Genomic DNA, 26,456 nt, shown 5'->3' with positions numbered 1-26,456 from the left:
TTCAAGCATTATGGCTGAATTATTTTTGTGTTGATTGAATTATGAAAAGTGATACAAAGCCCAAGATATAATTGTCCTGGCCCAATATTATCATGGGTCCGAAATTGAAAGAAGAGAGAAACAAAGGTTGCATGCTTTTCACGGATACTTACTCCTACTAAGGAATGAAATTTAAATTCAATTAACTTGTTTTAATTGCATTGATAATAGGAAAGAGAAAATTCAAAATTGATTTGATGACTTTTATTACTCTCACACATTACTAAGCATGGGGTTTTGAAAAGTAGAAATTTAACTCATTTTAATTTCTTCTTTTACTTCCATTAAAAGCTTTTCTCTCTTCTTTCTCCTCTCTTTCTTTGTTTCGGTCACTTCATCTGCCAGAAAGAAGATGGAAGATGCAAGCTATCAGAGGTAGAAGCAGAGAAGTTATGAACAAGTAAGAAGCTAAGGTGATGATGTCCCTTGCAAAAGGTAGATTTACAGTATGGCGTGGTTGAGATCTTTTTCACTAAAGGTAAGAAGTGGAGAAGAAGCCTCAAGATCACCATGCCTAAAATGGTTTCAATTCAATTCGGTCAGAGTAGAAAATTCCTGTGGTATGGCTTGTTTCTACTTTTTATTCACCCATCACAGAAGGAGCTACTGTAGCTACGTGGAGGAGGAAGCAAAAGTAGAGCAGATGGAGCTATCAAGAATCAAGTATTCATCAAGGGTCAGAAATCCATCTTGCGGACCAAGTCAAGATGGAAGACTCAGATTGATGAAGCTTGATGAGAAGGGATGAGAGAGAGGTAATTGCATGTTGGTTTTTGCTTTCGGTTCCCTCTATCTTCTCTCTGTCCGAACCGATTTTGGTGTTGAAAAAGAAGAAGTTGGCTCGGTTGAACCGTTTCAACCTTGGAAGCTTCTCCTTCTATAATAAGGGTGAACGGCCAAGGGTTAAGATAAAGAGAGTAAGCACAGAGTTTCCATAACTACCCAAGCTAACAGAAGTTCTTCTCTTTCAATGTGTTTTATTTTATATTTTTTTTAGTTTTGTCTGTCTGGCATGGTGAAAAAAGACAAACAGTGAAATTTGTAAGAAAAAACTAGTGAGTAAAAAAAGGTAAAGTGTACAAAATTAAAGAAAAAGCCATAGGTGTCTTAGAGGTCCTTTGTACATCTATGTGTTGTGTATCATGATTCTGTGGGAATCCCCTTACAAGTTAGGTTAGCACTTACCAGTTGAAAGTTTGGTAGGTGACCAAGTCAAGTTCAGGATTGGAGATAGATTCTGGACTTGTCCCGGATAGGAAGGGTAGTTCCTAGGGAGAATTGGCATTTGTAATCTGTATGATTATAGTGAAATTTCATAATTATTGTGATGGAGACTAGATGTAGGCTGCATTGCACTTAGCAGCTGAACCAGGATACTTCTTGGTGTGATTCTCTCTCTCTTCTACTCAATTTCTGATTCTGTTGCATAGAAAACAAAATTGAAAAGGAAAAAGTATAGGTAACCAACAGCATTTTTGAACAATGTGTGAACAATGTGAATTAATAGGGTTAAAAGAGTAAATTTAAATTAGTAGCATTAAATTAGGGTGTAGTGTATTTTTATTTGATTGGTGGTTGTTCATATTGTTCAAGATAGTCATTGTTTACCTAACACTCCCCAATTGAAAAATATCTCTTGACTGGTTATAAGACAAAAAGAAAATGTCTCTTGACTAGTTACGAGACAAAAAAAAGAAAAATCTCTTGATGCTATTTCAAAGGACAAAAAGTAACTCTCTATAAAAATGAGCTAAAATTCAATCCCTTTTTTCTTAGCCACCGATAAAAATTTATCATAAAAAATAAATTAGATAAAAATTAAACACTAAATTAAAATACCATAAAATTCACCTAATAATTGGTACAAGTATAGCCGATTACATTTAAATATGGATAATTCAATTACTTATAATTCTAAATGATTTGACCCATTGTGTGGGTGTTAATTACATATTGGTCATACAATAACCGGTCTACATTATGCTTGTTTAACAGTTTAAGGCTTCAAATATATATGATAGATGATGTTGATGTGACATGTGCGTGTGTCAATTGCTTTGCCACTTTTTAAGAATTTCTGCATCATGTCATTATGGAGGTTTTCATCATGCGCATGATGATATGTGTTGAGACATTAGTGTCCAATATGGTGTTTTCTTTATTCCTTGCAGAAGCTCTTTATCATATCATGCCAATGCGCGCACTAAGGTATAATGGCACTTTCTGAGAGGCCCAACTCATGCAAACACAAGTCAACTTGCAAACCGTTTCTGCTGATCATGTTGCTCACATGCTTAATTTATCTGTGACAACATTAGTGTCCAAACAATTTTGCTAAACTGAAAGGTCCATATTTGAAATTGTGTTTCTATAAATAGACGTCCGTTTGGGTAACTAGTGTATTCATAGTTTCATACCACTTGTACGCAGCTACTCCTATTTGTTTCTTCTATCTCCCTTACCTCAACACACATGGATGAGAAAGCTAAGTCCTCAGATCATGTTGCTGTCATCATTGACCAGCACACTAACCATCCGAAACCCCCTTCCTCCTCCTCCGTGGACAACAAGCCCCCCAAACAACACCCCTTGAGGGTCAAAACCCTTAACCGTCTCAGCTTCTCGAAGCCCAAATCCAGAATCCTCGAGTACAATAACTACTATCCCCACCACCATCTCGGCAGAAAGCTATCAAGCATTTCCCAGGAGAACAACAACGACAATAATAATGAGGACGTGGACGAAGACGAAGAGGAAGAGGAGGAGTGGTGGGACGAAGAAGAAGAGATCGAGGAGGAGGGTGAGGGAGAGAGGAATAAGTTGCAGGAGAGGAGGAGGAGGAAGAAGGTGAGGTGGAGGGTAGTGGTGGAGTGGGTGGTGTTCCTGAGCATAGCAACATGCTTGGTTTGTTCGCTGGTAATAACGCGGATAAAGAAGATGCACATGGTGGGTTTGGAGATATGGAAGTGGTGCTTGATGGTGATGGTGACATTCAGCGGGAGGTTGGTGTCGGGGTGGGTGGTGGGGGTGACGGTGTTCGTGATAGAGAGGAACTTCATGCTGAGAGAGAAGGTGCTGTACTTCATATACGGGCTGAGGAAGAGCATAAGGAACTGCCTGTGGCTAGGGCTGGTGCTTCTTTCATACTGGAGCGTGGTGTTCGACGACGTGCAGAAGAAGAACCACAAGTTCCTGAACAAGGTGTTTCAGGCACTGGTCGCAGTGCTGGTTGGGGCCATCATATGGCTCGTCAAGATTGTTCTCGTGAAGATGCTGGCATCCTCTTTTCACGTGGCCACCTACTTCGACAGGATGAAGGAGAGCGTCTTCCATCACTACATCCTCGACACTCTCTCAGGTCCACCCATGGAGGACGCGGAGGAGATACTGCAGCAGCACCGCCAGCTCACGGGGGGCGGCTCAAAGTCGATGCCTGCCAGGAGTAGGTTGAATAAGCTAAAGGAGAAGCAGCAGCAGGAGAGGTTTGGGGGGTCCAGGAGGATTGACATGGAGAAGCTGAGGGAGCTGAGCATGGAGAGCACTGCCTCCGCCTGGAGCGTCAAGAGGCTCGTCAACTATGTTCGCTCCTCCGGCCTCTCCACCATCTCCAGGACCGTGGATGATTTCGCCACCGCCGAGTCTGAGATCAACAGTGAATGGGAAGCTAGAAACTGCGCTCAGCGGATTTTCAACAACGTCGCCAAACCTGCTGCCAAGTAATAAGCTCATGCCATTTCTTCTTTGTTGCTTCTTCCATCTCAACCTCCCCAAACAACTAATTCATCACTAACCTCGTCAATCTACGTATGTTAAACCTATTACATGCTAAAAGGTACGTAACACAAGATAACTATACAGCTCAATCCTCTATCTTTATAAAGTAGAAATTCAAGTGCTCCCGTTAGATGATTTGACTGATTTAATTAAATTTTCATCTAACAATTCTGAGATATCAACTTTACGTAGAGTTTTCACCTTTTTATAAACGGCAATCCTACGCAAAAAGATAAATTTATTTTAACGATAATAAATAAAATAATTTTAAACTATTTAAATCATTTTTTATTATTTATCAAATATTATCGTTTTACAAATTTATTCAAAGATAATAATTAAAAATATTACATAATTTAATATATTTAATTAATCTATTTAATATAATATATTAGCATTTTAATTATTTTGATTTTTTGTCGTCTCTTTATACACATACATTTTCATATATAAATAATCTTCCTTCGACCACATTAGTAGTACAGTTCAAATAAATGATGATCTCATAAATGCTTTTCCTTCCCATGCAGCATAATATGCTTCTTCAGTTCATAGTAAGTTGACAATTAATTTGTGAAGATTACATACATTCAGTACTCTCAAACTACTACTACTTTGATATTGATTATTAATTTGTCAATGGAATTATCGTGCAACTTAGCCTACTACTCTTGGGAGAACTAAATATTTGATAGTATATATTAATAATAATTTTGGTCTTTCATGATTACTTCTTTATTTATATATAATGTTAGACTAATAAATATTTATGCTTATTTATTTATTTTTCATATTATTATTATTATTATTATTATTATTATTATTATTATTATTATTATTATTATTATTATTCATTTGCCTTGAGAAAATGCTAGGCATTTAGGGTTTTGCCTTGGTCAACATTACCCCTCATTTTATTTTATCTAAAAAGTGGTCGTCTTTTAACATTTTTCAAAAGTTTTATTTTTAGGCTATCAAATTATTTAAATAAATAAAAAATGCTATGTGATCATAAAAAATTAGTTACTATTTATATATGTATTTGTTAACTCATCTTTTATACATATTTATATTTTATATTTTATATCGATGATTAATTTGATAGTTAATTTTTTTGTGTGCATATAATATGATTGTAGATAAATATTAAAAAGACAAAAGTTAATTGAACACTTAAAATAATTCAAATGTAAAGTATTATATAAGAGTATATATTAAATTAAGAAGCTACGACAAAATTCTATAATAATGATAAAATAAGTGTTGATCCAACAATATATTGATGTAGTTATTCAAAATAAATATTTCTTCTCATATAACATTAAAATTACTTGAAAAATATACTCTTATATAGAAGGTTAAAGTCATTTCTTCTTAACATGTCAATAAGAAATGATATATTAATCAACAAATAGTACAAGTATATATAAAGTAAAGATTCATTCATATGAATATGAATATAAATAAACAGTAGTATATAAAAAAGAAAAATATTACGTGTGCAGAGTTTATTGTTTTTGACTAACTGATTTTGTTAGAGAATCAATTAGGAGTATAGTCAATTAGAGCTAATTAGTTTTAAATTAAAAAGTTTGTTATAAAAAAGAAAAAACAACGTCACTACTCCTAATTTTTTGAATTTTAAAATTAAAAATACAAAGAATTAATTTGAGTTGACTGACGATGTAGTTGGTTTTTTAGATTTTTTTTGACTAACGGTTAATCGTTAATATTTAAAAATATAAACTAAAAAATATGTTATTAGATTATTAGATTAAAAAAATTAGATTAATAGTTAAAAGTGTGGACCAAAAATAATAAAATGTACTTTTCCTTAAACTTTTCTCATAAAAAAATATTTAGTTATTCCTATTTATTTTAATCGGCCAATTAAGTGGAAAATGATATTTATACACTTAAAAGGGTACTTTTCAATTAGACACCACTTTTACATCAAAGTAATTGTAGATTTTACTTAATTTTTACTTGTCTATATACATTTATAATCTTAAAATCTAAAAAGTACGTAAAATTTAAGTATGGTAGATAAATATGATGGGGGAAGAGAGCTGAAGCTTGGGGAAAACGTGGTGAAATTCAGTAGGTGGTGTGTGATTTGAGGACAAGACTAAAAGTGTAGGGTGGAACTAGTTGTGCTAGCCAGACTGTGATGAGGCTCCCCTCACATCACATGTGAGAAAAGGGTGAATTGCTCTTGCTATTGCCTCTTTATTGGAGCACAATCATAGAGAACCAACCTTCTTGGTGGCTTCAAAGTTTAATTTACTGGTTATTCCTGTGGTCCTTACTTTTTATTTTGTCTTATAATCCCCTGAAATCTTATTAACCCCGGAAATTGACAGCATAGGCATAGTGCTTTGTCACCTTCATTCCCTACTCTGATCTAATCCACAATTTTGCACTAACATAGGAAGAGTGTGGTATTGTGATTTGTAGTCATTATTAATATTTTTAATACTGTGAAATTTTATCTAATAGTGCAGAATTATTCACTTTTTTTTCCTAATTAAGTACCGTTAAATTTTAATAAAAGTGTTGGCCTCTAAACTTTTTTTCTAAAGTTATCTTATATAGTGTGTATATATATAAAAGCCCACTATGAATATATGAATATGATCCATGTCAACGGACCTAAATCCACATGGTTCCAGACAGCATCAACCCTTGACTTCTTCCAATCTTTTTTCTTTTCAATCCTTAGTGCGCTGAACCACTTTAATTTGCATATGATCCATCACTAGTCCTAGTTCGCTCCAAATGACATGACAAGATATCCTAATATCATCATGTTGACTTTTGTGCCTAATTCAACAAATAATTTATTGAAGGTACATTGAAGAGGAGGATTTGATGAGATTTCTGAAGAGGGTTGAGATACATACTATATTCCCTCTCTTCGAAGGTGCCCTTGAAACAGGGAAGATCAGCAGATCATCATTTAGAAATTGGGTGGTAAGAATTACAAGTGTGTTGTTTTTAATTATCATAAATTAAATAATAAATTAAGTTGATAATGAAGAATAGTACGCATGTATATAATTAATTAATAATGTTATTCAGATTCGAGCATACTACGAACGAAAGGCACTAGCACAATCACTGAATGATACAAAAACAGCAGTGCAGCAGCTTCACAAACTAGCAAGCGCGATAGTGAGTGTGATAATAATCATTGTGATCCTTCTGGTGATGGGAGTGGCTACGCTCAAGATCATATTCTTCTGCATGACGCAAATCGTGTTGATTGGGGTTGCCTTCCAAGGTACCTGCAAGACCGTCTTGGAGGCCATCATCTTCGTCTTTGTCATGCATCCTTTCGACATTGGAGACCGCTGCGTCATTGACGGTGTTCATGTATATCTCGTAATCATCGTCATTTCATTATTATTCTTCTACTATATATATATACTTACTATATGTCTGTGCATGCAGATGATCGTGGAAGAGATGAATATCTTGTCAACAGTGTTTCTTAGATACGACAACGAGAAAATATACTACCCAAATGCAGTTCTGCTGAATAAGCCAATCAGCAATTTCTACAGGAGTCCAGAGATGTGGGACTCAATTGATTTCACCATTGATGCTTCTACTCCCATGGAGACTATCATTGCACTCAAGAAATCAATACAAATGTACGTATCTCAATGTTATTCCTTCTATCTTAATAATCACACTATTGTTGCTAATTATTAGTTTGTCGTGTTACAGTTACATTGAGAGCAAGCCAAAGTATTGGAATCCAAAGCACAGTGTGATAGCAAAAGAAATACAGAATGTGGACAAGCTGAAGTTGTGCTTGTGTGTGCAACACACAATCAATCATCAGAACTATGGCGAAAGGAGCATTAGGATCACTGAGCTCCTCCTGGAACTCAAAAAGATCTTTGAGATCCATGCTGTCAAGTACAATCTCCTCCCTCAGGAGATCCACATTACCCAGATGAACATGGAAAATAATAATATTAATAATGGCAGACTTGTCTTTCAATCATGATCTGATGAGATCGGACACACCATACCAACTTCCGTCTCTTTTCGTTTCATTAATATTTCTTGCAAATTATGTTCCTTTCAAACTCCATAAATCTTGTGTGCTTCACTTCATGTTATGGTATTAACTCATCATTAAAATGGTACTTTGTACATTGTTTATTATTATTAGTAGTTCAACAATTCAACTCGCTTATCTTATATATACTACTGTATTGTGCTCTCTTTCCATACTTTGATACATGTATGCTATTAGCGGGAGAAAAAAACTAGAATTAACACATGCAAGTACTACTTGTTAAGTGTATGGATGTAAGTACAAGTGATAAAGGTTAGTTAGGCCTAGTTAAGCATTGGTTAGCTCTCTAGTTAGTTTCTAATTCTGTTACTCTGTTAGAGATATTTTCCATCTATAGTTTAAGTCTGTTAGCTCCCAACTATATATAGTAGTGCTTGTGCTACTGCTCACTCACTTGTTTTCTCATTACTTCTCAATGCATATTCAATTTCTGTTTCAATACTCTTCGTTCTCTGTTTTCATCAGTATTGTTCATTACAAGATGGTATCAAGAGTCAGTCTTGGTGAATCTCTCTGAATTTTTTTCGATCCTCCTCTTTTCTTGTTCATTCTTTAAGCTTTTTCTTCTCTGCCACAATCATGGCATTCATCGTTGCTGGGTCTCAATCGACCAAGCCTGCTCTCGTCCGATTTCTGTGAAACTTGAAAATAATTATCAGAGATCAGGATAGGTTTTCACTCTACTATGATAAGAAAAATATGTCATTGAACCCCTTGAAGGATGGGGCATGATGATTGCCAACCATATGCCAACTTTAATGATGAGTTCAGCTAAGCTTAACTCTTCATATTCAAGACTTCGTGAGAATCCTAAATTGTACAAGTTCATTGTGGGTGCACTACAATACTTGACAACTACAAGATTTAATCTTTCTTATGTTGTGAATAGAGTTTAACAATTTATGCATAATCCAACTGAATTGCATTGGAAATCAGTAAAAAGGATACTCAGATTCTTCATATGTACAGTGAGTTAAGCGTTGATTTTTAACAAATGTATAGACTATTGAATTCTTGCAACTGCTGATGTAGATTGGACTAGAGAGATTGATGATCACAAGTAGGAGTTTAACAGAAGCTGAATACCGTGTTCTCTGCTCAGCACAAACAGAGATCATGTTCATCCAATAGCTACAAGAAGAGCTGAAGATATATTAACAAGTGCCACTAACTATCTATTATGACAACCAAAATGTTTGTCCTTTGCTGCAAATTTAGTTCTATATAGTAGATGTCATGTAAGCATTTGGAATTGAATTTGCATTTCTCAAGGGACTTAGTAACTCAGGAAAAGCTATTCATTGTGCATATCCCCTCACAAGATCAAATAGCAGATATAGTAATTAAGCTTTTTATCACAAAGTTTGTTTGACAAATTTAACATCAAACTTACAGTGTGCGATAACTCCCACTTAAATTTGAAAGGGAGGAGGACTGTTAAGGGCATAAACGTAATTACAAGTGATAAAGGTTAGTTAGACATAGTTAAGCATTTGTTAGCTTTCTAGTTAGTTTCTAATTCTGTTAGTCTGTTAAAGCATATATTACTTTACATACTTTTAATATATAATATATTTTTTATACACGTAATATGATTAATTTAATATCTAACCAAAAAAAATATTTTTATTTATTTCGTCATGGTAATAATCTAACAAAATAAATAATTTAAAAATTTTTAATATATTTAATACGAAGAAAAAGTATTTTCTTTCCTTTTTTGGTATAAAGTATTTCCTTTTTTGGGGGAAGGGAGCAGTGGGAGGGGGTGGTGGGCAGTGGGCTTATATGAAGTTATAAACGGGCCGAACCCAAATCCCCAGTGCATTTGTCTTTACTTTTCTACTGAAACGTGCATAAGTTTTAGTTTTTACGGTTATTATAAATAAAGAGCAAAATCCAAAAACATAGCCATTTAATTTTAGGCAGAACCCGAAGCTAGTAAACTACTCTGCTGTGATGTATGCTGTAAGGCTATAGGAAGAAGTGAAGAACCCAATGCCCCAAATAAGCGACGAATAAAGTATAAACCACTGCGCCTGTAACGCTTTCCTTCCTTCAAACTTCAATTTCTTGGTAATGGCTACTACCTCTTCCTTCCTTCCTTCAGTTGATGCTATGGCTACCTAAGACACTTTGGAAATATAAGGTTTTGGTTATATTGCTACTCTCTAATATGTCTCCTCATAATTACTGCCAATCATTCCCCATTTCCCGAGTTATTCAGTTATGTCGTTATGCTGTTTGATCAATGACCCAAGTGGCTTTTGTAAGGATCCATTCCTTAATTGCAAATTACAATATTTGTAACATCTGTATTCATAGACTCTTATTTATTTTTCCAATTCCAACTTATGGTCTAGGCTTAGTAATTTCTTACGTTTTCTCTATTCTCAGCTCCAAATGATTATCAAAGGATTGTTTAGAAGATATAAGAGATGGAACCCTGTTCATCCAACTTATGGTGCCTTTTGGGGAATGGGAGTGGGTGTTGGTTGTGGAGTCGGATGGGGTCCGGGGTTCGGCCCTGAAGTGATAGGCTATGTTGGATCTGGTTGTGGCATTGGATTCAATGTGGGCTTCACTCTCGCTGGCTTTGGTATTGGCCTTCCTGCAAACTTTATCTTTGAAGCTCCTTATAATGGTAAAACCTCTGTCAATATGTCCAACCATTGCTTTTTTTTCTCAAATTGCAACTTCATGCATGAGTTGTCTAAAGAGTTATAATTTTTGCTGTATGCACTTCTGTATCATCATTTTCTCAATTAGTTGATGCAAATAATTGTAGTCTTAGACTCATGTACATAAAATTTGAACTTCTTTTTAATGCAGTTATCATGGCAACAAGAAATTCAGCGTTAGAGGTAGCACGATCTAAGGGTTTTAATGCACCATGCAATGGCTGGACTATAAACTTATCTTGTGTCTTTGACCTCCAAAGGGAAGCTAGTGACAAATTACGTCACTTTAGGGAAAGGCGTTTATCAGTCAAGGGATTTGATTTCTTGAGCATGAAAAATGACTTATCATTGCTTGCTACATCTGCCTGTAACAGTATGCGCACATTCCATGACCAGCTTTCTTCTCGTAGGGGTATCACTTTGCCTCTAGTTAATTAGTTCATTTCTTGTCTTGATTGTTCATTTGTTTGTCCTCCTTTTGGAACTTTGGTCGTATGCATTGATGTTACCTGTTAGTTATGCCTTATCTTTCTTTCATTGCTCATTTTTCTTACTTCATTTTTCATGGACTTATAAATCTCTCCACTTCCTGGATGCTAGCTGGAGTGACTTTGAATTGCAATTTCAGATTTTATACATCAGAATTTATGATTTCACACTTTGTCTTATGTAGAAGATTCTGTTGGAATTTTGCTGCAATATTGTAATATAGGCATATCATAGATTCCTGTTGACATAGTATAAATTGGAGAATTTGTCATATGATGTGGTCTGAACTCTTCAACTCTTCAAGTGTCTGGTTTGAAGGGAAGCTGTATATTTTTGTGGATTTAACAAGAAGCGTCTGACATATGATCCTTTCATCTCTTTACCCCTGAACCTTAATTGTGTAATTTCAGTAGTTGCTGTTTGCTAAAGAGACTTAACTTGAACCAATTGCGTATGTTATTTGCAGGCAAAGATTGATTGGTTCGAGTTCCACAACTCTCAGCATGGTGGTTACAACTTTGATGGATCATTTCTATTTTTTGTTTTTAACTTAATAGCAGGAAAACCAAATGTCTTATTTTGAGGTATATTATTGTTATGTTTACTGTCTTGTTTGACAAACTCAAGTTGTATATTTAATATTGTTGTCAAATATATTTTTTAGAGAAAAGGACAAATCGATCCTTGATTTTTTGGTTCGCGGATATTTAAGTCCTTGAGGATTTAAAAATACATTTAAGTCCCTGACTTCTTCAAAATCTGGACATATCGATTCCTGAATCTAATTTGTTCAATTTTAAAAAACTCTCTCACGTGTGCATCCGTATCAACCAGGTCAGTATAACGGAAGTCATGTTTGATTTTCCGTTGAGTTTGACAGACCCAAATGAACATGAGCGATCAATATGTCAGGTTTTGAAAAGGTCATGGACTTAAATGCATTTTCAAATTTTCGAAGACTTAAATGTATGCGGATCAAAAAGTCAATGACTTATCTATCCTTTTCTCTATTTCTTATAGAAAGCTATGATCCTAAATTTTCAACCAACATACCGAGAAGGGTAAAGGGACTAGCATTCGTTTCCAACTTTCCATCAAGACTAAATGATATAAGGTTAAATTTATCAAGTCGGATGTCGACCCAGTATATACTTACTATGCCTTGACTAAGAAGTAAACAGTGGGGTTCCCCGTTCCCCCACCCCAAAATATGATTCAAACTTGGACAAATTGAAGAATAAACAAGAATGTTATGCATTAACCAAATGGATTCTATATTTGCCTAGGCATAGGTGGGTGTGGTAGATTAGCCTCTCTGGAACTTACTTTCAAGACAACTGAAGGAGATGGCCTCATTCCCACTCTCGTCTAAGGGGAATCAGTTAGGATTTAGCAGTATGCTGCATTTGATATCCCAAGTCCACATTAGAAATTATTATTTAAAGGATATTTCATATTTGACAATTAGTAGGATGAGGAGAGGTGAAACTTTTTTATATGGATAAAAAGAAATTAAATTATCTTTTGATTTATTTATTTCTGTAAAAAAAAACTGAATTTCCATTTTAAAGATTTTTTTGTGTAAATACTAAATACGTGTGTCCGTATATGAGATTGATATATGTATAAAGAAATGAAGTCTGAATGAAAGAAAATTAATATTTTATGTTCCATAATAGTTAATATTTTATGTTCCATAATCAAGTTTTGTTTGTAGTGATTAAAATGCTCATAATATAGCGATTATGTTGTGAATGGTTTTTATTGGGAGGCGAGGATTCCAAAAGCAACATCAGGCGAACGCAATCGGTCAAAGGAAGAGCAAACAACATCTCTCGGAGCCTGAGCCTGAGCCTGAGCCTGAGCCCAGCCATGAGCCTCTTTGGTCTCGGCAGGTGAGTCATGCCTCTTCCCACTACTTCCGATTCATATTTCTCACCTTTCCTTCCTCCGTTCCCCCTTCTCATCTTTTCAAATCTATGGATTATTATTCATCTATGATCTGATCTGTTCTAGTTATCATCTCCTTTTCAAACTTTTATCATTGATCTTCTCTCTGTCTCTCGGATCCTCTTGTCTTCCATTCTCTCTCTCTCTCTCTGTCTCTCTCTCTCTCTCTCTCTCATCTGACAACCCAATTTCGCAACGCAATCCAATTCAACCTGCAATTTCTATTCTTCCTCTTTAAATGTTACTGCTTTCTAAGGATTTCTTTGTCGTTTTCGGATTAAGCTGGAATTGTTAAGTTGTAAGTTGTAAGCATGAATAGTTAGTTAGTTAGTTATAACTTACAGATGCCAATCAATATTTCTATTAATTCAATCTAGGTTTATTCTCCTCGATGTTTTACTCATATATTATTCGATCTGACAAATTGCAACAGAAACCAGAGAACATTCCGCCCCAAGAAAAGTGCACCTTCTGGGAGTAAGGTTGGTTCCTTATGTTGAAGCAGTAATATCTCATCTTTTTCTTTAAAACTGTTTCGGAACTGGATGATGCTGACTCTTATCAAAATTGAAATGCATATTTCTTAGGTCGTTAGGACACAATTTATGAATTATGATTCTTCTCTTTCTTTGTATCACAGGGAGCACAACTTAGACAGCACATTGATGCTACACTAGGTAGTGGAAATCTGAGGGAAGCAGTAAAGCTACCACCTGGGGAGGATTTAAATGAGTGGCTTGCTGTTAACAGTAACTATCGTTCTCTCTCTGTTGCACTGTTCGGCGCAGTATATTTATTTTGCAGTTTCCTATTGCCTATCATTGGTTCCTTGTTTTCCTGATTTACCTCACATACTATTCTGAAATACGTCACATTGCAGCTGTTGATTTCTTCAACCAGGTCAATCTTCTTTATGGCACCCTCACAGAGTTTTGCACACCTGAGAATTGTCGAACAATGTCTGCTGGTCCCAAGTATGTTATAGCTAACTGACTCCTCATTCAACTAACATGGTTGTGTAAAATGCAAAATTAAGTTTAGAATATTGGATTTGTTATGAGCTTAGATCACGTCTTAAAATTGAGAATATGAGTATCACTTTCTTACCACTATTGAGGTTTCCATTCCTTGCTGTATGCTTCTAATCCTAATAATTAAGTTTCTGGGTGTAAAATCAGCCAATAGTAATTTTTTTTTCCTATATTTCTCATACCTTTTCATTATGTATTGTTATTCTTATTCATGCCAACTGCGGTTTAAGAATCTACCCAATATTTAATAAATTGAAATCAACATGACTAGTTAATTAAACATAGACATGATTTTAGGAACTGAGCTGGAGATATATGATCCTATATCCCTGTGCTCCTCATTGCAGCTGAACAGGCTAATTAGGCACGTTTTGTCTTCCATTGCTCAAGATTTTAGTGCTCATCGGCTTTTTTTCCCTACTTTAGAGCAATATAATTTTTCAATATATTCTGTCATGGAGAGGAGTTTACCATCTGTGAATTTTGGGCTTAGATTTGATCTTTATTGGGTTATATCAATTTTTTGCATTTACAAGTACTTTTCGTATAATTAATCAGCATCATTCCATTAATGCTAATGGAAATTCTTGCAACTTGTATTCATTCTGTAATCATATGTTTAGTTCTCATGTTGCGCTGTTACATGAAAACTCCAGGTATGAGTATAGATGGGCAGATGGTGTACAAATCAAGAAACCTATTGAAGTTTCTGCTCCAAAATATGTAGAATATCTAATGGACTGGATTGAAGGACAGCTTGATGACGAGTCCATATTCCCCCAGAAGCTTGGTAAATATTTATTTTCTTTCCAACAGATTCTTAGGTTCTCATAATCAATATTTATTTATTTTCATTTCATGTGTTGTAATAACCCATGGATTCATGTAGGTGCACCATTTCCTCCCAACTTCAAGGATGTTGTGAAGACAATATTCAAGCGACTGTTCCGAGTATATGCTCACATATACCATTCTCACTTTCAGAAAATTGTGAGCCTCAAGGAAGAGGCCCACCTAAACACTTGCTTCAAGCATTTTATACTGTTTACCTGTGTAAGTCTCTTATATGTTGAAATATTTCTTTGGCTGGCTTTTCGTTTGATCACAGGTGTGAACTGCCGGAGCATTTTATTTATTTATTTATTTTTTATTTTTTACTGTGGTAGCCATCTTGATAGTATTAATAGAGTTAATCAGCAAATTGATATGATAATATTATTAATGTTCATCAGCTAGTTGTTATTGGTTTATCGTCATCTGGTTTAGAAACTGTTTCTAATTGTTAACATCACAAGGTTATTAAGGGTATTTTTTTTCCTTGGCAGGAATTTGGTTTGATTGACAAGAAGGAGCTGGCTCCCCTTCAAGAGCTCATAGAATCCATTGTCGTACCATACTAGATATGTGAAGAGGGTTGAACCGCATCTTGATAAATCATTACTGAGAAACATAACTAAATGATTACTTGTATTTGTGTTAGATATGTTCTAGCAGAGATACAGCAGGTCTAGTTTATCCTTCACTGCCACAAAACATGACATAGGCAATGGATTATGCATACTACTGATTGTATGTTTCTTACTGAAATATTGTTAGTACTTTGATCTTGCAAGGCTTGTTGCCGGAATAAATCTCATTGCTAACATAGCAATACGTAATGTGTATGAATTTATGGATTTGAACAATAAGAAATCACAATAATAACTAGAACAATGCTGTAATTTCTCTGATTTATTTATTGGTGTAATTTTCTGTTTTGTTTTTGCCCTCTGAAATCTGAATTGTTTTAGGAATGTGTAAAATATTACAATTACAATATAGGAACTACAAGAATTTTGAGGGAGCTAGAAGAGTGTCTTCAGATGAGGGGAAGATTACTCACATTATATGTAATATGGGTATGTGTTGCAAATTACCTGTGACAAATTTCTAGTTTTCACTTTTCAATTAATCTTAATGTAGTCTAAAATTGGTTGATGAAGGAAAGAATAAAGTATGCTAAGGAACTGCCTTTTACTATCTATGATTGACGGAACTCCTTACAATTATACAACAATTGTATGGAAGAGAAGAGAATAATTTGCCTGCTCATTTTACATTTGATTTTGAGAGTGGATTTGTTTTTACTTAGATATATATCCTACAAGAAACTAGCTAGCGTGTCGGCTGTGGAGAAAGCAAAAATGGAAGAAAATTAAAAATTCATGGTTGATTATGTAGACTGTCACTTTCAGTTTCACTTTCACCCTGAAATTGAGTTCCATCTGTTAGCATGATCATTCTTCCCATATCATTAAGCAAGGTTTAATCAAGATATACCAATAGTTGAAAAGAGACTACTTTAAAACAAAAGGGTAAATAACTCTTTGAAAAATATGTGGCGTGACATGACGAGAAAAAACAATATAATATAATGTACATACAAGTTAGACTAGTAATAGTAAAGGTTGCTGTTTGACTACTTGAGCAACTTAGTGCCAGTTCGTGAGCCAGAATCCAAGGCCGGCTGCTGGCTCTTGTTCTTAATTATCTATAAAAGCATTAATTCAGCAGGGAGTGATGCTTGTATTGTGATAGTAAAAAATGGGGAAGAGCAAGGTGCTAGTGGTAGGGGGAACAGGGTACATTGGGAGGAGAATAGTGAGGGCAAGCCTGGCAGAGGGGCACGAGACGTATGTGCTTCAGAGGGCGGAGTTGGCGCTGCAGATAGAGAAGCTGCAGATGCTGCTATCCTTCAAGAGGCAGGGGGCCCACCTCATAGAGGCATCCTTCTCCGACCACCAGAGCCTTGTGGATGCTGTCAAGAAGGTGGATGTTGTCATCAGTGCCATCTCTGGTGTCCATATCAGGAGCCATAGCATTGGCTTGCAGCTCAACCTCATTAACGCCATCAAGGAAGCCGGCAACGTCAAGGTTTCATTCATTCATTCAATTCATTTTAGTTTCTAATTTCATCATCAATCAATTAACAGTCTAGTCTTGTCTGTCTGTAGCGCTTCTTGCCGTCGGAGTTTGGACTGGACCCAGCGAGGATGGGGGACGCGTTAGAGCCAGGAAGGGTGACATTTGAGGACAAGATGGCTGTGAGGAAGGCGATAGAGGAAGCAAACATCCCTTTCACGTACATCTCCGCCAACCTATTTGCGGGCTACTTTGCGGGCAGCCTGTCTCAGATGGGATCTTTTGTGCCTCCCAGGGAAAAGGTCCACCTCTTCGGAGATGGCACACTCAAGGCCGTTTTCGTCGATGAAGACGACGTCGCCACCTACACTATAAAGACCATCGATGACCCCCGCACCCTCAACAAGACTCTCTACCTGAGGCCTCCCGACAACATTCTCTCGCAGGCAGACCTCATTGCAATCTGGGAGTCTCTCATCGGAAAGCAGCTCCACAAGACCTACATATCTCCCGAGGGCTTCCTCGCAACACTCAAGGGCTTGGACTATAAGCTTCAGGTTGGGATTGGCCACTTCTATCACATCTTCTACGAGGGATGTTTAACCAATTTTGAAATCGGACCCCATGGAGAAGAAGCTTCCATGCTTTACCCAGAGGTCAACTACACACGCATGGATCACTACCTCAGGATATATGTTTAATTTTCTTCATCCTTCCTTACAATTAAATAAACTTAAGCGCGCAGCAACTCTTCATTCTCCGATCCTGTAACCAAATTTACAATTTCAGTAGGAAAAATAAATTACTAATCCCCGTCTCATGATTCATGAGTACCACTATAATATATGCAGGGTAAAGTATTAAATTGGCGAGGGTAATTCTATTTTGGTTCTTAAAGTTTAAAGTGTTCTATTTGAATCTAAAAATATTTTATTTAGCATCAATTTAGTCCTACAGTGAGGTCAAAATTAAATAATTAACGAAATGTTCTACATAATAACAGTATAAGAACAAAATCGAAAATCTGGAAATAAGTACAAGCTCTAGAGGCACAAAATCAATAGTTGATACATCAATACATTTATTTATTATTTTTCTTATAATATAAATAAAATATTTTCTATAGAACTAAAGAGAATAATAAATAAATTTATTGATGTATCAACAGTTAATTTTGTGCCTCTAGAGCTTGTACTTGTTCTCCAAATTATTGATTTTATTCTTGTATTGTTATGTAGGACATTACGTTAATTATTTAAGTTTGACTTTATCGTGGGACTAAATTGATTTTAAATAAAACTTTTTTGAATTCAAATAGGACACCTTAAACATTAAGGACTAAAACAGAATTACGCCCAAATATAAAGGACCAATTTAATACTTTACCCTATATTCAATCACACGCACTAAATAAATATAGGAAAAATATAGGTGAACACTAATGTTAGTAAATAATGTAAATAATGGGATTAAAAAGGTAAATTAATCCTAAATGTAATTAATAGTTTGATTAATTAAATTCTAATAATAATCATTTTTAAATTAATAAAAATCAAGATTTTTACATTGGTGAATTAAAATTCTGCAACTATCCTCTCATCTTGTCTTCTTCTCACTTGACCTTTTTTTTCTTCTGCACTCTCAACCCAACTCCAACCTTCCGTCTGACACCACCGCCATCACCACCGGCGGCCACCGTCGCCTACCCCCTCTCTTTTCCCTCTCTTCTCTTTTTCTTCCCTCTTTTTATCCATTTCTCCTCAATTTTCTGTGCGCTACTCCTGGTCTCTGTGCAAAGCCTAACCCCAGCGAAAAATCGCAGTATAACCCAGCAGCGGGTGAGCTCTGTATCGCTGTAACACTGCCTCTGCTACCCCTCTCTTTCTATTCTTCTTCTTTCACCAACGCAGGTTCCATGCTTCCTCCTGCCAGTGTTTTTTTTATTTATTTTAACTAATTTTTAATTCTGTTTTTAGTGTTTAGATTAGGTTTAGATTAATGGATTGATACTTTTTGGATTCTAAAATATTTGATGGTTGATTTTTCTGAATTGATTGCTACTTAAATTGAGTTTAAAATCACTGTTTACATATTGTGCACACCATATACTCGATGAAATGCCTAAGTGAAACTTTTTGTTTAGTTCTTATGTTTGGCCAGCATTTATCTTAAATTTTGTTAACTTTAAGTATTATAATTCAGAATTGTGTAATGTTATGCTATTTTTAATGATGTTTGGATTGAGTTTTGACATAACACTTGATTATTAGTTTTGTTTAAACACCAAATTGGTTTAAAATTTTAAATTCGGTCATTTGATTAGTGTAATTTAAGAAGTACATATCATGTTTAGTTAAGTGAATTGAATGAAACTACCTATTCATGTATGTTTTAAACATTCCACATGGTTTCCATGCATGCACAAACAAATTTGGTCACAACTCATTTCACAGATGAAAATATATGCTCTAAGTGGAGATGCTGTTCATTTTGGATGCTCACTAAATGTGTTTTTTGTTTTTGTATTTTTTTTATTTTTTCACACTATATAATATTGCTAGAAAAAATATGTACAGTTGTGCATAACATACAATATAGTACTCAAAGGTCCCAAAATTTTAATTAGTAAGTCTACAATACATACAACACAGATTACTACTATAAACAAAATAAATTTAATTAATAAACAAAGAAGAAGGAGAAGAAATAAGAGAGGATTGGCAAGAAAGGAATTAAAGAAATGAAAATAGAGAATGGGAGTGTATCATTCACATCCAAGAAAAAATTATGAGTTTTTTGACTTTTCAAAGCATAGAAATGGACTTGGTTTTAGGTTGTGTAGGTGCGATTCAGTTGTGACAGATCCATGCATGCTCTATATCCTAACTAATTAGGTGGGATTTTTTATGAGTACACTTTTCATTGTTATTATTTCTTGTAAGTTATGTATAGTAATAAATTTTTAATGATATTTTTGAAAAAAATATTAATAAAATTTTTTTAGTTGAAACTTGTTTAATAGTACGGTATCTAATTAGTTTATGTATGTTTGATTGTAAGTCATAGAATGTACGAACATTACTGGAAGTGATGACACGGATCTTGTTGATGAGGTTTGGTCTTTAGTATATTGCTGTTTTTCCGTGAACCGCATATTTGAATCGACCATAAATTCTCATATTCATCGAATGATGTCTGTTTTGAACTGATTCGCAGTTATCGGATCATAGTTGCCTTGCCGAAGAGGAAATACCAAGAGTTGGGATGCGGTTTGAACATTTGAAGCTGGCTTAGGATTTTTATGCAACATATGCAAAGAAAGTAGGTTTCGATTCAATAGCGTAGCGGATGGTTATTTCTATTAGTATATTTCTATTGGTACCCAGATGGTTATTTTGTAATAGCCTTGGTGTGGTGTGTATAATTAGTTACAATGATAGCGGATGTTTATTTTTATTGTTACCCAGATGGTTATTTTGAATAGTTTGGGTGTAGTGTGTGTGATTCGTTAAAAGTATTATAAACTGGATGTTCGATTTAATAGGAAAGCGAATGGTTATTTCTTTTGTTACCCGGATGGTTATTTCGAATAATCTGGGTGTAGTGTGTGATCTGTTGCAAGTATTTTAATATGGATGTTTGATTCAATAGGATAGCGGATGGTTATTTTTACTGGTACCTAAATAGTTATTCGTAATAGTTTTGGTGTAGAGTATGTGGTCAGTTACAAGTAATAAAAGGCTGGATGTTCGATTCTATAGACTAACAGATGGTTATCTCTATTATAACCTAAATGGTTATTTAGAAGAGTCTTGGTGTAGGGTGTAAATAGTAACAAATAATAGAGGCTGGATGTTCGATTCCATATGATAGCAGATGGTTATTTTTATTGGTATCCAAATGGTTATTCTTAACTAATAACTTTTAAGCTTCGCTAATATCTTGAAACAGAATCAAAGTAGTTCGAGAACTAAAAATGTTATTCACCATGGAAAATTATCCTTTCTGTTGTAACAAAATTCCACCATGAAAACACGTAAATAATGTGAAAAAGGTATTTGTGGTCTTAAGACTAAGGTCCAATTGGGTTAACAACTTAAATAAGCTCTTTTGGAAAAAGAACTTAAAGTAGAAAGACTTTTATTAATAGCAACTTATAAATAAGTTATTTTGTGTTGATTTTTAGTTATAAAAGTACTTATTTTAAAGTTTTAGTATTTAGATAAATAACTGAAAAAATACGATTTTTTTTACACAAGAGAATGGATATTAAAATTCTAATTCACAAGAATCTTGATGGCAATACAAAAAAAATTATTGTATAGTTAGTATTTGTTATTTTATTGTGCATGATATGGTAGGTGAAAATAAAAAATGAATATGAAATGTGTGTCAATATATATTTTGTTGCTGTTTTTTAGTTTTTTTTATTGTGACTTTTCATAAGTTAAAAGTAAAAAAAAAAGTAGCTTCTACTACTTCCCAAACAGGCTCTAGGTACATCTATTGCTTTCTCTGATTCCGATTCTTCCTCGCAGGTTCATCAATAGTCCGCTTGCATTATTTAGAAAATTTCACACGCATAAAAAATATTATTTCTATATAACTATGTATTATTCTTAAAATTTTAATACGAGTCTTTACAACATCCATGATCGAAAATAATAAAGTCATAAATATATAGACATCAAACATTATGTAACTATAGTATTTACAACCAATTTAACTCATATCTAGTTAAGCCACCACTAAAAGCCATCTCTTTTTTGCATCCATCGTTTCTTGCAAAATTGAATATCTGTAATTCATAGAAATTAAAAGTCAATCACATGAACCAGAAATAGATAAAGAAAAAAATTCTAAAATATCAAGCCCAAACTCCATCAAATTTCATATAGTTCGCTTTAATCCAAGCATCCATGAACCATGTGATATTACAATCTTTACTGTAATTTCAAAAAAATATGAAAATCAACAGCAGAACACCCACAGTCGTGCGCTATATGAGTACATAGACATATAACAAAAAATCAAGTAAAACAAGGTCCTTGGAAGCATAGTAGTCAAAATTGAACTTCTGATTACGAAAGTCACCATAACAAGTCATAATATAATCAACTTGATAGGCTCCAAAGATTAGTAACAATAGAAATTACTTTCTAAATACTGTAGATCATGTCACAACGCTCAACTTTAAACATTCATCTAGTATAATTTTACCGCTGCAAGTATTAAAAAAATCAAACGGATCAATTAACTTGCAAATTCAAGGCAACGCACTATTTATTTTGATCTGGTGTGTCAAAAGGACTATTCATACTGACTTACTCATTGTTTTTAAAGTTTAAAGCTGTTTTATTTAGAATGTTCCCAAATATTAATTGCGATAGTAGTCAAATATGCTAATCAACATGTAAATAGAGTCTTTATACGGTCAAACTCAATCTCAAAACTATTTTCATTTAGATCCTATCCAATCAAATGCATCAAATGCAAGTAGACATATGAGAAAAAATTGAAATACACTTTCATCTGAGACTAGAAAAATGTAAATTGATTCTAAATTATACTTACAATTTTTTCTTTAAATAAACAAACAGGATACCAATTTAAATCTATCTCTTCAAAATCAAATATGCATAATCAGAGAATTGAACAATTATTCAAATGTGACACCCTTTTAGGTTAGGTATTGGAAGGGAAAAAAAGTTAACATCCTCAACCAAATTTCAAACAATTGTGCAACAAATTCAACCATCCATTCATATATAGAAATGACCATCCGACTTAGAGTGATTAAACAACTCACAAAGCAACAAATTTTAAGCACGTGCTTCACACCAATTGCTGACTTACTAATACCCGGAGACAAAACAAACCCAAATACAGTAAACCATTAAAAAATAAGACGCGAAAAATTGGATTCTCAACACCACGTACGGGTCATTATTCTTTTCAGTTTCCTTATGTTAACAAACACTTGAAGAAGTCAAACAGGCCCAGCAATTCCCACAAGCAACAAAATCCTTCTATGCAATCATAACAAAAAAATTACTATGAACATCTAAACCTTGAAAAAACGGCTATCGGGGGATTGACCTTCAATAGGGGCAAGCAAACACACACCATGGTTGCTCTGGTTTTATCCGAGGAAGACTCCAAGTGGCACGGACATGCAGGGACTTCAACCTCGGGAGATGGCCGTTAAAAGACAACGCGGGTGGCGGCTGGGCGACTTCCACGCGACGACAACAGGAGGGTTCGCCTGCTGCTGCTCGTCTTCACAATGGAGGCGCGCCGGGGATGGTCGGTTCGGCGAGGGACAGGATGGATGACGGGATGCAGCAGAAGAGAAGCGCCGGATGTGGGAAGGTCCTCTTTTGTCAATGCTGTTTCAATTGGGGGTAGGAAAAGGCTACTACTTCCTAAATGCCGTTTGAATAGTAGGGAAGGGAAAAAGTTTTTATTCCTAGGTCAAAAAAGGGGAAGTGGGTGGGATGATTATGATGTTAGTAATTAAAATGATTAAAATTAGGATTTTGGGGAAGTGGTGTATACGGGTATATTGTGTTAGTAATCTAATTGGGCTAATTTTTAGGGCCTGTTGTTCATATTGTTCAATAAAGTCATTGTCTATCTAGCATTTTTCATAAATATATAAGAGATTTAGATATTTTTGTGTCATTTATAAAAAGTTGATATATCTTTTAAATTTGAAATATATTTAAATGTATTTTTGTCTTTCTATATTTATTTAAAGGTCGCGAATTTGAGTTTCTCTATTTTTAGTAAAAAAAATTATTGGCCAATTAATAATTTTTTAAGATGTCGAGGTTCGAATTTCTCTATTTTCGGTAAAAAAAAATCAAAATTTTAAATTTATAAATTTTTAAAATTTTGTGTCATTCATTAAAATTTTGTGTTATTTATAACTAAATAATATATTTTTATTATTGTTAAAATAATTGTATGACATTGAAAATAATAATGAAATAAAAGGAAAAATAAAAAAAACGAAAAAAAAGATTAATCAAATAAAAAAATAAGGAGGAAAAAAGAAAAAGAAATAATGTTAATGATAATGAAAAAAAGATGCTCCCATAAAGATGCAAATAACGTTTTTTTTTAAAGATATTTTTTAATAATTAAAATGTAATATATATAATTACTTAAATTGTGTTATTTTTGTCAAAATTAAGTCAGATAAATTAATTTGACCGAAAAATAGTGAATCAAATTTTGAATCGGTCTAAATTAATATTATTTTTTATTAAAAATGAATACAATACCTCTTATTATAAAAAATGACTAAAATATTTTTATTATAGTTTTATAATAGAAAAATTGTAGTAATTTTTTATGAAAAATATTAATTTTTATCAGTTTAAAATTTAATTTATTAATTTTTTTGTTAAACTGATTTGTTCGATCTAATTTTAATAAAAATAATATAATTTAATTAATTATATGTATTAAATTTTAATTTTAAAAAAATATCTTTAAAAAAATATTTTTGACATTTTTATCTAAATGACTCCTAAAAAAATATGTATCCAAATTTAATTTGATTAAATTAATTGTCTAATATTTATACTTTAAAAAATATTTTAACATTCCGCTCATGTAGATGGGATACATTGTTGCGTCCTTATTGCAAGATTTTTTTTCCATGAATCTTTATACTAAATTTCATATTAAGTTATTAACTTACTTTTATCTTTTTTATTATGTGAAGATTTGGGTACTGTTTTTTTTAGTCACAATATTTTTTTTACGACTCGTGTTTTACTAGCTAATTTTATGAATATTAATTATATTAAAATTTATGATAAATATTTTAATTTATCTTCTACTGTTTTTAAATTGAAAAAGTCTTCTTTTAGTATAATCAAAGAGAAAGTTCGAAAAAAAATCTAAAGATAGAAGCACAATCTTCTATCATTAGGTGGTAGATAGGTATTGCTTAAAATAGTGAAAGAAGCTATTTTTATTTATACATTATCTTACTTCAAGTTGCCTGATATTTTAATTTCGAAAATTTACTCTCTACTTTCTTAGTTCTAGTGGAAAAAAAAAATTCTAAAAGACGGATGGCTTGAATTAGTTGGGACAATATGACCCGCCCACAAAGAGAAGGAGGCCTTGGATTTAAAGATCTCAAAATTCAAAATATAGCGCTTTTAGGTAAATAATTTTGGTGGCCTGTAACACAACCTACTTCTTTATTATCTAAAATCTTAAGAGGTAAATAATTTGGTGATGGTAATGCTATACTGCAGAAATTGGAATCTTACCTTCTTGAAGATAAAGGAGCATACTAGAAGGCTGAAAGATTGTCGAAAAATGTCTTAACTAGACTGTGGGTACTGGAGAGAATATTCGAACCTTTGAGAATCCTTGGCTGCCTCTTTCGTATCCTTTAATGATTTCTAACATGCCAAACAAACATGATATTTATGAGTTAGTTCTAAGAGTTAAAAACTTAATTACTGAAAACAGAAATTGGAATTAGAATCTCATTTAATAATTATTTTTCTAAGACGTTGCAGACAGAATTTTATCAGTCAAAATTTAGCAAAATAGAGACAAATTACAATGGAATTTGAACAAATCCAAGCAATATAATACAGTTTTAGGTTCTAAAATTGGCTATTTATTTCACCATCCGTCTCTAAAACTTTACCCTAATTATATGCAGCAGAAAAGGCCATAGATTGATCTATGGAAGTTGAACTTACCTCACAAAATTAAGCTATTTATCTGAAAAGCTCTCCATGGTTGGCTTCCGATGCTTTCTCAGATTCACCGCCACATCCCATTTATATCGCCAATATGCCCCTGCTATCATAAAGCAACAGAAACAATCACTCGTTGTTTGATCGATTACTCTAGAATTAAAAAAGTATGGTCTCAGAGTTATCTTCGTAATGTCAGAGCCCTAACGATTTTTGAACATAGTGGGCTGCATCAACAGAGATGCTTAACCCGTTGAAAAATTCTGACCGTAATTCTCAATTGTTAGCCATCATTTGCTGGAACTGCTGGAAAGCTCGCAACCATTTAATTTTTAAAGGTTCTACTTCAATAATGTCGTCTACCATTCTAGTAAACTCTGTTTAATTGTTCCGTGAAATCCAAAGAACTCACAGTTTAAATCGTCATCTCCATGAAACAAACTCTTAGTTTTATTCAATTTGACTTATTATTCTTTCTTTTCTAAGATTTTTCTTTATTTTTCGATCATGCACCGTTGGATGAATATCTTCAGTGTATTGTTTTGAGAAATTTCTATCTTTTATTATACTGTCTTGCTTTTGGACATTTTTATATTTCATTTTTCAATAATTAATGAAATATAATTTACTATTTTAAAAAAAATTTAAATACAAAAAACTTTACTTAAAATTGAAAACTATTAAATAATTTGACTGGAGTTGCACCTTTTTATAATTAGCAATTGTAGTACACAAGTAAATAATTTATTAAAAGATGGCATTT

The 26,456-nt window shown here is 33.7% G+C and overlaps 4 protein-coding genes across 6 annotated transcripts; all 4 read left to right on the top strand.

Annotated features, from left to right (window-relative positions):
- The first annotated feature begins 2,342 nt into the window (after positions 1 to 2,342).
- LOC127743883 (mechanosensitive ion channel protein 10-like) lies at positions 2,343 to 8,253 on the top strand. Its single transcript, XM_052256066.1, has 5 exons — positions 2,343 to 3,755; positions 6,663 to 6,786; positions 6,895 to 7,188; positions 7,267 to 7,469; positions 7,546 to 8,253. Exons 1-5 carry the CDS (start codon positions 2,512 to 2,514, stop codon positions 7,829 to 7,831), a joined length of 2,151 nt encoding a protein of 716 aa, XP_052112026.1. The 5' UTR covers positions 2,343 to 2,511; the 3' UTR covers positions 7,832 to 8,253.
- Positions 8,254 to 9,813: 1,560 nt separating this feature from the next.
- LOC127743903 (cadmium-induced protein AS8) lies at positions 9,814 to 12,204 on the top strand. Of its 3 annotated transcripts, none has more exons than XM_052256113.1 (4): positions 9,814 to 9,982; positions 10,304 to 10,550; positions 10,739 to 10,999; positions 11,543 to 12,204. In XM_052256113.1, the coding sequence occupies exons 2-4, from the start codon at positions 10,310 to 10,312 to the stop codon at positions 11,551 to 11,553; spliced, it is 513 nt and encodes a 170-aa protein (XP_052112073.1). In that variant the 5' UTR covers positions 9,814 to 9,982; positions 10,304 to 10,309; the 3' UTR covers positions 11,554 to 12,204. The 3 variants fall into 3 exon arrangements, with proteins under 3 accessions (XP_052112073.1, XP_052112071.1, XP_052112072.1); XM_052256111.1 differs by having other exon boundaries at positions 9,814 to 10,055; XM_052256112.1 differs by lacking the exon at positions 9,814 to 9,982 and adding an exon at positions 10,037 to 10,175.
- Positions 12,205 to 12,799: 595 nt separating this feature from the next.
- LOC107475263 (MOB kinase activator-like 1B) lies at positions 12,800 to 15,791 on the top strand. The gene is made up of 7 exons (XM_016094896.3): positions 12,800 to 12,971; positions 13,460 to 13,508; positions 13,667 to 13,775; positions 13,907 to 14,000; positions 14,714 to 14,847; positions 14,947 to 15,110; positions 15,383 to 15,791. The coding sequence occupies exons 1-7, from the start codon at positions 12,949 to 12,951 to the stop codon at positions 15,455 to 15,457; spliced, it is 648 nt and encodes a 215-aa protein (XP_015950382.1). The 5' UTR covers positions 12,800 to 12,948; the 3' UTR covers positions 15,458 to 15,791.
- A 774-nt stretch (positions 15,792 to 16,565) lies between these two features.
- LOC107475254 (isoflavone reductase homolog) lies at positions 16,566 to 17,778 on the top strand. Its single transcript, XM_016094888.3, has 2 exons — positions 16,566 to 16,970; positions 17,051 to 17,778. The coding sequence occupies exons 1-2, from the start codon at positions 16,641 to 16,643 to the stop codon at positions 17,657 to 17,659; spliced, it is 939 nt and encodes a 312-aa protein (XP_015950374.1). The 5' UTR covers positions 16,566 to 16,640; the 3' UTR covers positions 17,660 to 17,778.
- Positions 17,779 to 26,456: the final 8,678 nt, after the last annotated feature.

This window comes from Arachis duranensis, unplaced genomic scaffold, assembly GCF_000817695.3.
Source record: "Arachis duranensis cultivar V14167 unplaced genomic scaffold, aradu.V14167.gnm2.J7QH unplaced_Scaffold_165934, whole genome shotgun sequence".
NCBI classification, from domain to species: domain Eukaryota; kingdom Viridiplantae; phylum Streptophyta; class Magnoliopsida; order Fabales; family Fabaceae; genus Arachis; species Arachis duranensis.
Note: the sequence above shows the minus strand (reverse complement) of the source record. Positions and strands in the feature narration are given on the sequence as shown.